The sequence below is a fragment of the Schistocerca americana genome, chromosome 8 (assembly GCF_021461395.2).
Source record: "Schistocerca americana isolate TAMUIC-IGC-003095 chromosome 8, iqSchAmer2.1, whole genome shotgun sequence".
In the NCBI taxonomy this organism is placed as follows: domain Eukaryota; kingdom Metazoa; phylum Arthropoda; class Insecta; order Orthoptera; family Acrididae; genus Schistocerca; species Schistocerca americana.
The window spans coordinates 406673616-406685707 of NC_060126.1; the positions used below are offsets into that span (position 1 = coordinate 406673616).

At 40.3% G+C, this 12092-nt stretch overlaps 2 protein-coding genes across 2 annotated transcripts in view; one reads left to right on the forward strand and one right to left on the reverse strand.

Annotated features, from left to right (window-relative positions):
* The window catches only part of LOC124545394 (required for meiotic nuclear division protein 1 homolog), a 91290-nt gene extending 80708 nt beyond the window's left edge, over positions 1 to 10582 (reverse strand). Inside the window, exons 1-2 of the mRNA XM_047124310.1 lie at positions 10451 to 10582; positions 4886 to 5012 (exon numbers count right to left, since the gene is read on the reverse strand). Of these exons, the coding sequence (XP_046980266.1) occupies positions 4886 to 5012; positions 10451 to 10561 (238 nt within the window). The 5' untranslated portion in view covers positions 10562 to 10582. The remainder of the gene's footprint in view (positions 1 to 4885; positions 5013 to 10450) is intronic.
* A 656-nt stretch (positions 10583 to 11238) lies between these two features.
* Positions 11239 to 12092, forward strand: part of LOC124544853 (DNA polymerase interacting tetratricopeptide repeat-containing, protein of 47 kDa) — a 77573-nt gene continuing 76719 nt past the window's right edge. Inside the window, exon 1 of the mRNA XM_047123566.1 lies at positions 11239 to 11640. Coding sequence (XP_046979522.1) covers positions 11482 to 11640 — 159 coding nt within the window. The 5' untranslated portion in view covers positions 11239 to 11481. The remainder of the gene's footprint in view (positions 11641 to 12092) is intronic.

Genomic DNA, 12092 nt, shown 5'->3' on the forward strand with positions numbered 1-12092 from the left:
GGCAGCCAAAGGCAGTGGTCATGTGAGTATGAGTTGTGTTTGTGTGAATGTGTGTGTGTACATTGTCTAGTTCAGGAGGCGGCCATTTGGCTGAAAGCTAACTTTCAAATCATAGACCACAGCAATCAGTCATATTTTCCTTTCAGGTTTTATTAAGCGAATCTAGAGTTTGGCTAGTGCCTCTATTCTTTCAGGTTTTATTAGGCAGATCTACATTTTGGCTAGTGCCTGCCCATTATCAAAGCTAAAAATTACAATAAGAACATAGTCATCTGATAGTATAAAAAGTTAAAACTTGTGGCATAATGTATATGACTTATACATTATATTACATACCATTATTTCATGGTCTCTATGCATGTCCTTGCATGTCAGTTCCCGGATCTTCAGGCTTCCGTCACAGTTCGTTTGAGACTAGTGTATAACAAAGGTAGGTTTTGTGGAGAAAACATCGGTACCAAGGTGACAGAAGCCCGAACAATGTGGGACTGACATGCTAGGACATGCATTGGTACCATGAAATAGTGGAATGTAATATAATGTATAAGCCATTAAGATTAAGCCACGAGTTGTAACTTTTTATACTATCACCTGACTATGTACTTCTTGCATCTTTTAGCATTGATAATGGCTAGGCACTAGCCAAAATCTAGATTTTCCTATTAATACCTGAAACAAAAGGATGACTGACTGCTGTGCTTTATCATTTGAAAGTCACATCACAGTTGTTGAATGCACCCACATTACTAATGGAAATTTAACTTGATAAAAACTAACTGCTTAGTAGCCTTTTTGTTGTGCATCTGCGACTCACCACTTCCACAATATGGTGAGTAGCAGTCTATCCTTTCATAATATCAACATTATCAGATGCCTCAATAAAATGAATACAATTTACATTAAACAGGTTTCCCTAATGTACTCTCTCTGGTTTTTGATTACTTGCTAATCTGTTGTCAACCAGTCATTTTGATACCTCATTTGTTCTACACCTAATAAATTCTCAACCTTTAGTTTATGATTCTCACATAAACCTTGTATGTGGTGTTCAGTAAGCTAATTCCTCTAGTGTTCTTGTAATTATCCAGTCTTCTTTTTGAAATCGTGCTTGTGACCATGCTTTTGGAATAGCTCTATTTCTACATTAAATATTAAATAAATGTAGTAGTCTCTTATGTAGCAGAGTGCTTCCACAGTTTAGCACTTCAACATTTATGTTGGACGTCATTTATCTGAGCAATTTCTTGCTCCACAAGATATTGTTTGCCTCCTGTGAATATAACATTCTGTTATGCTTTTATACAGCTATCACAAGATTCCTGATGAACTAGTTTTGGTGCTCGATTAGCTGCATTTCTCTCATTTGTTAATTTGATGATTCTCTTTATGAGTATTATTTGAATAAAGACAGTAGTGTTGGTGGCAACTTTTATGTTGTAAGAGTGAGAGACAAAAGAAAGTGGGGACAGTACAAAAGATTCAATCAAAACAGAAATACTATAGACAGTGAATTTATAGTTCACTCTGATAGAGTGGCCAAATTAACAGTGTAACCCGTGTGTGTGTGTGTGTGTGTGTGTGTGTGTGTGTGTGTGTGTGTGTGTGTGTGTGTGGGCGCGCGCGCGCGCACGTGTAAGTGCGTGTGGATGCAGCACAGCACTTCACAAAACAGTGCTATGAATGGGAGCAGGAAATGGCCAACAAAAATCCTGAGTCTGATTGGCTGAAAGATCCAAATGTCAAATAAACTTGTGGAGTTATTTGGAGCCAGTGAAATGGAGGAATCCGGCAATAGTGCTAGCACAATTTGTCTGTCTTGCAGCACAACACCAAGAGTGCACAGATTCTTGCCACAGTCACAAGTTGGACTCTGTGTGATGCAACAGATGCTCTGAGGACAGACAACAACATTTCTGTAGGAACATGTGTCTTGAAGAATGTTTAAAATTTTAGTGGATAAGGTTTTGTGATTTTGAAGATTAGCAATCTGAGATTGTTAGACCTTAAAGCAGGCTCAGTGCTTTATGGCAGAAGATTAGCGTTTAACATCCTGTTGCTGATGAGGTTAACAGAAACTAAGCACAAATTTGGATAGTGAGGAGGCAGATTGGCCATGCCCCTTTCAAATAACTCATCTTGACATTTCATGTTAATTGATTCACAGAAACTCTGGAAAAACTAAATTAGGTTGGCCAGATAGTGATACCAGGTCCACTTTTCAAGAATGCAAGTGCCTTCTGCTGACTACTGCCCCCTGCCACAATGCTATAAAAATGGCCACTATGATAGCTTTTGTAGGTCACACTGATAGTAAGCTACAGGATAGTTTTTTTATCACATACTCTTCGTACTCAAGTTGTAAAATAGTTATCTGTATGAAAAAACCAGACAAGCGCGAGAAGTACTCGCCCTCTGCGGGTTCCACACAAACTTAATAATTCATCTACAGGTTTTGGTGAAAGAGTTTGCAAGTATCAAAATATGTGACATGAGTGACCCAATCTTTTGGTTGTGTTGACTTAGACACTTAAAGGGACTTTAGACCTTTATATTTGACATACATTTCAACTTGATATCTCTACCCACTCCTGAGAAAATGGGGTATTAAGAGATGGACATACATGTGGTCCACAAAGTGAACCTATAAGGGTTCTGTTTTTACCTTTTGAGGTACAGAACCCTAAAAAAGGAAGACTAGGATTTAATGTCGAATTGTCATTGCACATAACATGAGCTCTTGATCATACAACGTAAATTAGTAGGAACATTCTGGTAGAATGTAAATAAATTAGGAGTAAAAGAGATCATTCACCAAAATAGCAGAAGCACTGGGTCAATGACAGGCACACACAAAAGAGAAAGAAAATTTACTAGCTTTTGGAATAAATCCTTTGTCAAGCTAGAGTACCAACTCTCTCTCTCTCTCTCTCTCTCTCTCTCTCTCTCTCTCTCTGCTGCAGAAGACAGGAGTCTGGGTGGCTCTGGCTCTGAGCACTATGGGACGCAACTGCTGTGGTCATAAGTCCCCTAGAACTTAGAACTACTTAAACCTAACTAACCTAAGGACAGCACACAACACCCAGCCATCACGAGGCAGAGAAAATCCCTGACCCCGCCGGGAATCGAACCCGGGAACCCGGGCGTGGGAAGCGAGAACGCTACCGCACGACCACGAGATGCGGGCAGTCTGGGTGGCTGGAACAATTAACAATCAAGAGCCATCATTACAAAAGCTTGATAAGAGACCATAACAGAGGAAAAGAGCAAATGTCATTAATCACATCGTTTGTGTAGTGATGTTGTCAGAAATTGCTGTGGAATATGAACAGTAACAAGCTATGTGTCAACAGCTGGTGTACATAGGTTTACTAAATGAGGGATCAACATATGGCCCATTTGTTTTGTAACAGGAGCTGAAATAGTTGCACCAAACCCTTATGTGAAAACAACCACAGAAGGTGCTATGCATTTCACAAAATCCCAAGTTTGCAAAAAATTTGACATTACAAGAAAAATAATTTTGTGTGTACGATAGACTGCTGACTACTTTACTGTTCAGTAACTGTTGCAGAACTTTTCCTTGCAACCATAGCCAACCTTTTTGTACCAATATCAGATTTGTAGGCTTCACCAAATCACAACCAAACTATCATCGTCCAACCTAAACTAGATCTCAGGTAATGCTGGGATCAGTACCTAACTATAACTTTAATGCCAAAAAAGAAGAAAAAATATGGAAAAAGTGGCAGTGGAAATTTATGCTTACTTTCTACGACCCAACGTAGCCACTAATAATCTGCAGTGAATATATGGTCACAATTTTGTCCCCCCCCCCCCCCCCCCTCCGCCCCAAACTTCTCTTGCAGCCAGTAGTGCTCCTGTTCTAGACTTCAGAAATAACAACAATAAAAATATCATAAAGATGACATCTTAAGTCACAGACAGGCACAATTAAAAGACTTTTGGCCACAGCCTTCATCAGACTAAAGTTTTCATTGCTCAGCAATAAAAATATATATATATATCTTGGGTATTCAAACATTAATTAGGAGTTAAATAAGCTGATACCAAAAAAAAGATAGATCGCTACTCACCATATAGCGGAGCTGTTGAGTTGCAGTAAGGCACAACAAAAGGAGTACTAAACAAATGAGCCTTCGGCCACAAGGCTTTCTTCTGAAATAGACAACATACACACCTTGGCAGCCAGGGACAGAGGTCGTGTAGTGTGAGCTGCGTTAGCATGAATGGCGTCTGTTGCCTATTACAGAAGAAGGCCTTCTGGCCGAAATCTCACATAGTAGTCTTTTTGTTGTGCCTGTCTGCTACTCAACAGCTCCACTATACGGTGAGAAGCAATCTATCCTTTTCGTAATATTGTCATTGTTCCATCCTAGATTAACCATTCCTTAGTTAAATAAGTCAGTAAAAATGAATAAAAAGTATGAAAGTGATATTAATAACGAAGCTGTGACTAAATTTAGAAAGGACAAAAGTACTACTTATCAAGCAGCAACACAGACTTAAATGTTCCTTCAAACGGAAAAAAAAGAAATGGATTGATATGAAACTAATGGGCTTAAATTGGAAAGTCACCCATGTTCCAGGTCAATGGAGAGAAAGCAGAACAGGAAAATCATTAATTGCACTGCTTTCCTTCTTTAGCTTGGGAGTTACTGACTTTTTCTGCAATTTCCCCCCCATCTCTGCCACAAGAAGCAGTTTCTCCTTTCCAAAGCTAGCATTTACATGACTTTCTGTTAGTGACTAATGTTCATTATCACCGAGTAATCAGACTTTTTCATCTGTATTTTATTGCTTGTACAATGTGAGTTATACATGTAATTAAAGAAAACTACTTTTCTTATTAATTCTAATACATTACCTGCCTGATTAGTATCTGTACCATCCCCTAATGGTCGCACTTCATAGAGATCTTGCTGAATTAATCCCTCCCTGAGCTTCTCCAACTCATACTCCTCAGCTGTAGCATATGCAACAACATTCCAAAACTGAAAAATATTGTATTTCTAGTTAAGTATCATTATAGTACTTTACTATCAAACAATTTATTAGTGTGTGTGTTACTTTCATTCCACAAAACGATTACCTGGGAGCTAAAAACGTGAACTGTGAATAAATATCTGTTTATAACCAAACACTCCTGTGCAGACATGTTGATGTGATGTGTTATAGCTCATGTGTTACGCAAAACAGATTATAATGTAAGAGAAAGAAAGAAGGAACAGTAGAGCCTTACATCCAAAAAATGGAGTGATAATTAGTCACAGCAACAGGTAGCAGGTATGTTTAATAACTATTTCTTAAACGTAGCAAAAAATCCAAGGACACACTGTTCAAGAGAAAGCAGTATACTGAAAAAGCAACTCATGCAAAAATTCAATCACATGAGTGTCTGACCACCTTCTCCTACTGAAAATAAGAAAATTACACATTCTCTCACGCCAACGGCACTGCCACAGTAGTGCCACCAGTTCCCGCCAGATCACTGAAGTGAAACACTATCAGGCTTGGCTAGCACTTGGATGAGTCACTGTTCAGGTCTGCTGAGTGCTGTTGGCAAGTGGGGTGCACTCAGCTCTTGTCAGGCAAATTAGGGAGCTACTTGATCAAGAAATAGTGGCACCACATACAAAAACTGACAATGGCTGAGAGAGCGGCGTGCTGACCACATGCCTCTCCATATCCACATCGGTGACGCCTTAAGCGCTGAGGATGACACGGCAGCTGGTCAGTACTACTGAGTTTTCAAGGCCTGTTCAGAATTCTATCAAAAATAAAAACTTATCTGGGTCTGGTGGTGTTTCCAACTGAGTACTAAAGATTTGTTCCCATATAATAAGTGCTGTCTTTTCTTAGGTATGTAATGCCACAAACTCAGGGCATTTTCCCAGAGATAATGAAATATGGCATTGTTAAAATATCTCTATAAGAAAGGTGACAGGAGAGATAACTACTGCTCCATAACACAACTGCCATCATGAAATACAAAATTTCTGAGGTGATTTATTCTAGAATAGTGTGCCAACCTGAGCAACAACAACATCATCAGTAAATCACAATTTACCCACCCGGTTACCCTGCAGTCTACCACACTGCTTTCCAGGCGAGAGGGCGTGCCGGTCCCCAGCACAAATCTGCCCAGTGGATTAGTGTCAAGGTCCAGTGTGCCAGCCAGTCTGTGGACAGTTTTTAAGGCGTTTTTCCATCTGCCTCAGCATGTGGGCTGATTCCCCTTATTCCGCCTCAGTTACACTATGTCAGCGATTGCTGCGCAAACACTTTCTCCATGTATGCATCCACCATAATTACTCTACCACGTAAACTTTGGGGTTACACTCGTCTGGTGTGAGACGTTCCCTGGCGGGGGGTTCCATTGGGTGCCGAACTGCACAATAACCCTGGGTCGGTGTGCGGCAAGTGGACCGCTGCACCCTGTTAAAAGGTTGTGAATTACTGAGGGCTCCAGCGGAGACGAGGCCTCTCTGTCGTTTCTAGGGCCCCGATTCCATACAAATCACAGTTTGGATGTCAGAAGAATTGCCCAACTGAGAATGTCATTTACACATTTATTAACCAAATTTTACAAGAGATAAGTAACAAAATAGCACTGGTTGGTATTGTCTGTGACCTATCTAAGGCACTTATCTGTGTGAATCACAATATTCTCCCAGAATAATTGAGGTTTTATGGAACTAATGGTCACTTTTATAGAGCATTCTACCACAACAACCCACTTTCCAAAAACTGTACAGATAAAAAACAACTATTGGTAGAGTTCTATTCTCTTTCTGCTTGTGCACATATCATGTTGCATACCATATATTATTTGGCCTACGTTACAGGATGTAGCGATATCCAGTCAGTTGACATGTTTAATTGTTTGAGTGTTCAAATTGTGATATAGGTTATGTTTTTAAAAGTTTTTCATGCATAGTGGTTTTTCTATATTGATCTGACAGTATGTGTTATGTGACTCAATCACATATTGAAACGGCAAGTTTGCTTTTGGGAGCATATCCCACTCTGCTATCATGATGACTATCACCAGGGCATTAATTACATCGACAGGTAGTCTCAACAAACAGCGAGGTTTTCATCTGATAAGGTCACAATTACATGTGGAACTTAATGAAACATGGAATATGGTTTGAAAAATATAGATAGGTGATTTACGACATACTTTTTCTGACTTACCGTAGTAAGCTTGTGGTCACTCGTCTGTGCACTTCTATACTCAACACAGGCATTAGCGAAAATTTTCTTTTTCTTTGGTGGGTATTGTTGAACTCATTTTAGAAGTTGAGGTGTTTTATATTGGTGTTTTTTGGTGCAGGGCTTCATGAAGCTCTCATCTGTGACACACTGATCTTCACAATGACAACAGAACTACGCTTAATTAAATCTTATCTGTAGAACTGACTTTGTTCATTGCTTTTGGTTCACTGTTGTCACCATCTTTTCAACACATAGAAACTATTCTCTGAGCCTTTCATTAAACACAATCACTATTAATGTATGGCCTGCTTTTAAGTATGGCAACTAAAGTGTAAGATGCTATACTTACACCAGAAAAACCACACTCCCTGCAATTTAGTGCATAGGAAGAACAGTAGATGATGATGATGAATATGATGATTGGTTTGTGGGATGCTCTACTGCACGGTTATCAGCACCCGGAGAAATACCCAACCTTTGCTCAGTCCAATCTTGCCACTTTCATGAATGACGATGAAATGATGAGGACAACACAAACACCCAGCCATCTCGAGGCAGGTGAAAATCCCTGACCTTGCTTGTAATCGAACTCAGGACCACGTGCTAGGGAAGCGAGAACACGACCGCGAGACCGCAAGCTGCGGACAAGAACAGTAGAGCCAACAATGGGGCATAAAGCTGGTGAAAACAGTTGCAAAAAAGGATACAACAGAGGCGTCTGATCCCACCCATCGGCTTTGACCTATGATGTAAGGGTGTTGTGTTGTGTGATGTCTGATGGCGCGGAGTTTAGTTTATAAGTGTGTTGTGTTTGTAGATTTCGTCTTGTTGCGGTTGGTGGTGTCCTCTGGTGGTGTATTGGGTTCATTTGGGTGTTGGTGCTTGAAGTGTGCATTTATCGGTTGTGACTGTTATAGAAGAACAGAAATTAGTTTCACTGAGATAAGAATTAAGTTTCCAATGTGGTTATGTTATTGCGGTGTCATTTGATGTTATTGGTTTGCTGTTTGTCACACGGTAAGTTGTTTAATTCAATTTGTGGCTTATTTTGTTGGGTGTGGATATGACTTCTAAGTTTAATAGTGTGTGTCTGCGGGCTGAAATGGGGGATGACAGTTTGTGTCATTAAGTTTCTGTAACTTTTTGGCTTGTGACGGAGATAGTGAAATGCAGTGTATGAGCATAATATGCGAGTTGGGGATAAGTGTGTAGGGCCGGAACTTTTTTATAGTAAGTACTCGTTTTTTTGGGTCTACTGTTCGCATGTTATGATGTTCGGTGGGTTTTTATGTGTTGTTGGGTCGGTGTTATGTACTGCATGTGTTGTTGGTTGATGTTTTGGTATTGGCACTTGTGGTTGATTTATGTACCTTGGGGGAAATACTGGATTTCAATTTTTTTGGTATCGTCAGTTGTATTTGACCTGCATAGGTCATGGGAAGTGTTCGACTCCAATGTGTCATAGCTGTGTGTTTTGGTGTCAGGAGTTGCTGTTGACCTATGTAGATCAAGGGAAGTGTCCGATTCTAATGTGTCGTTGTGGCTGTTTTGGTATCGTGTGTTGCTGTTGACCTATTTAAGTCAAGGGAAGTGTCAGATTATAATTTTTATTGTTTTAGGTGTTGGTTTTGTGGTATTGATAGTCGCGGTTTGATTATAATTTTTGAAGTAGTTGGTGATGGGAAGTGACTGATTCCTGTTGATATTGTAAGTGTAGTGGAACTTGGGAATTTTGTGGTGTTTTTAAGCCGTCGTTTTGTGTGATTTGGGATCGTGGTGTGTGTGTGTGTGTGTGTGTGTGTGTGTGTGTGTGTGTGTGTGATATCCTGAGGCTCAAAGGGGTTTTTCTTTAATTTCATGTAGAATATACTATTTTTGGGGCCAGATATGCCTAAAATACATATTAAAACAGGACTTTTTTTTTGCAATTTTACTTTTGCAGAATGGTTGGTACGGTATACTGAACTTCGGGTCTTAAGCATTGCTTTTGTGAGTAGTCCAGTATACTGCACCGTGGGCCTCAGGAGGTTATATTTCCTTTGTCCCCACCCAAATATCCCCAAAAAAATGGTTCAAATGGCTCTGAGCACTATGGGACTCAACTGCTGTGGTCATCAGTCCCCTAGAACTTAGAACTACTTAAAAGGACATCACACCCATCCATGCCCGAGGCAGGATTCGAACCTGCGACCGTAGCGGTCGCACGATTCCGGACTGCGCGCCTAGAACCGCGAGACCACCGCCGCCGGCCCAAATATCCCCAATTACTCGCGCTGGTCCCGTTAGTTTGATTATATTTTTGGAGCGAGATGTGCGTGTTGGTTTTATATGAATTTCGTGTTAGTTGTCGTTTATGTAATGACGTCATAGGCGCCATATTGGAAATGTTGAGAATTGAAACTTCCTGGCAGATTAAAACTGTGTGCCCGACCGAGACTCGAACTCGGTCCCGAGTTCGAGACTCGGTCGGGCACACAGTTTTAATCTGCCAGGAAGTTTCATATCAGCGCACACTCCAATGCAGAGTGAAAATCTCATGCTGAATGTTGACAATTGTCGTTTTCGACAATTGGTGACGTCATGGGTCAAAGCAGACGGGTGAAATCTGACGCTTCTGTATTCCCGTCATTTCAATTGCTGAGTGCACATAGCATTTATTGTACAAAATCATATTTACCGAAGTACTCAAAATAGACTGGTACGTTTCGGCACAACTCAAGGTAATTTCCAAGACGGCTAGGTATCGAAGTTCCACCCTTACCGCCAAGCGATACTGTATACTAGTATAGTTGTATTATCTCATTTTGACCGACGTCTGAACATACACTACTATTCTGTCAGAAGACGGGGGCATTAATCTTTTTCACTGCTGTGCAATTAAAGTTGTCCTCTTACAAGATATCACTAAATCGTTCACTACCATAAGCCCATCACAATGGCAATAAGATCTACATGGGGGCAAAACAGACAATAAAAAAAAATGGCTCTGAGAACTAAGGGGCATAACATCTGAGGTCTTCAGTCCCCTAGAACGTCGAACTACTTAAACCTAACTAACCTAAGGACATCACACACATCCAAGCCCGAGGCAGGATTCGAACCTGCGACCGTAGTGCCTAGAACCGCTCGGCCACTCCGGCCGGCAAAGCAGACAATACAGTAACAACAATGCAAACAGGAATTGTAAGAACTATCCACATTTATACTTTACCCCTGGCTTGCTGACACCTTTTTCCTCGACAGCTGTTCGCTTCTTACGCGGGACCAATTTCTTCGTTTGCAGCGCTGAGAAACTTTCGTGAATGCCTTGGGGATCGTGCATGGATTTCGTGGATTCAGATCGCATAAGTATGTCTTTAATTTTTTCCGGTGGCCGACACAACAGACGTAAGTTGCGGGAAAAAATTGCATAATTTTGAAAATTTGTCTGTCCAATGACGGAATGGACAGTTGTATTTTTCTTCGCTTCCGAAAAAAATCTGTTACATCTCAAAACATTACTGTATGGACAAAAAGCTATTCTCCCCCTTAAAACCAAATGCTGCAGCATTACTTTCATACTTCCTCTGATATTTACGTTTTTCAGTAGTTTCTAACCGAAACAAAAAGGGACACCACATGAGCGTCTTCCTAGCAATATACGACACTTCACCTGTGGGACAAACATAAGCAATGAAACTTTGCGGCAACAAAAACAAACACACACATTCTTATGTTCTTAAACATGTTCACCAACTGATGATATGCAAGGACAAGTATGCCAACTGAAGATTTGCAGTTTAAAACAACTATGCACCGGAAGTCGATCCCCCATTGTTACATACTATATGAGTGGAAAAATCCAGAGTCTAAAATCATTTTGTTGAAAATTTGGTACCGTGCCATTCGAGCTCTTTTTAGACCAGTAAGACAGGAACCCACCTTTATCTTGGTCGAGTGAAATATCTTTCCCCTTGTGGATTTTATTCCTCTTCGTTTGCTTTGTGCTCGATCGGCGAAATGTTTTTGTTTTGAAGATGTGTGTTGTGATGTCTAGTGTTACTCATTGACATCAACAGTGCTGTATAAATTATGAATTTCATCTTGTTAATGCATTTAGATATATTTATAAACCACATATCACGGTACCATGTGCTGATTAGAGTTAGATGTCTAGTGCGCACGTAACAAAGAGTACGCAGTTCTCATCAGCACAACGATACGCAATTCTCATCAGCACAACGACCTCATCGTTTCACCAGAATGGAAAACCATTCAGCAAAACCGAAGAAAACGAGTCAAATGACTGACGAGGAGAGGTTACAACTAGCAGAAAAGCTGGATAAAGAACTGGACGAGTATATTGCAGGATTAGAGAGACGTCCATATACCGAAGGATGGCCGGAAGACCGTTGGCGAGAGGTACGGTATACTTGTGTGACTGATGAAGACAGTACTATGTGTACTGTGCTGGTCTTATGGATGTTTTATAGCACTGATCAATCTGTTTGTGTATATTGCACAAACTAGACAGTAAGTTATCGAAGACCATTGAAAACATCAGTATCCAGTCTGTTCAGCCATGCACTTCTGTGTAATACCCACAACAGATTAAAACTGATTTCGATGCTCGTTTTATTCGTATACTGTCTGTAGGGAATGAACTTCACAAGTAAGCATTACACGTTCCGTTTGGGTAATTTCATGTGAAATCACCCAGTAGCCGTTGCCCATATGTCACAGATTTTTCTGAAAATTTGGTGTAAGAATGTACATAATGAGTTTGGATTAAAATATTTTTTCTGGAATTTTTTTGAACATAATTGTAATTAGGAGACCATTTTGAAATGTGGGCCCCTTCTACCAACTGGTGT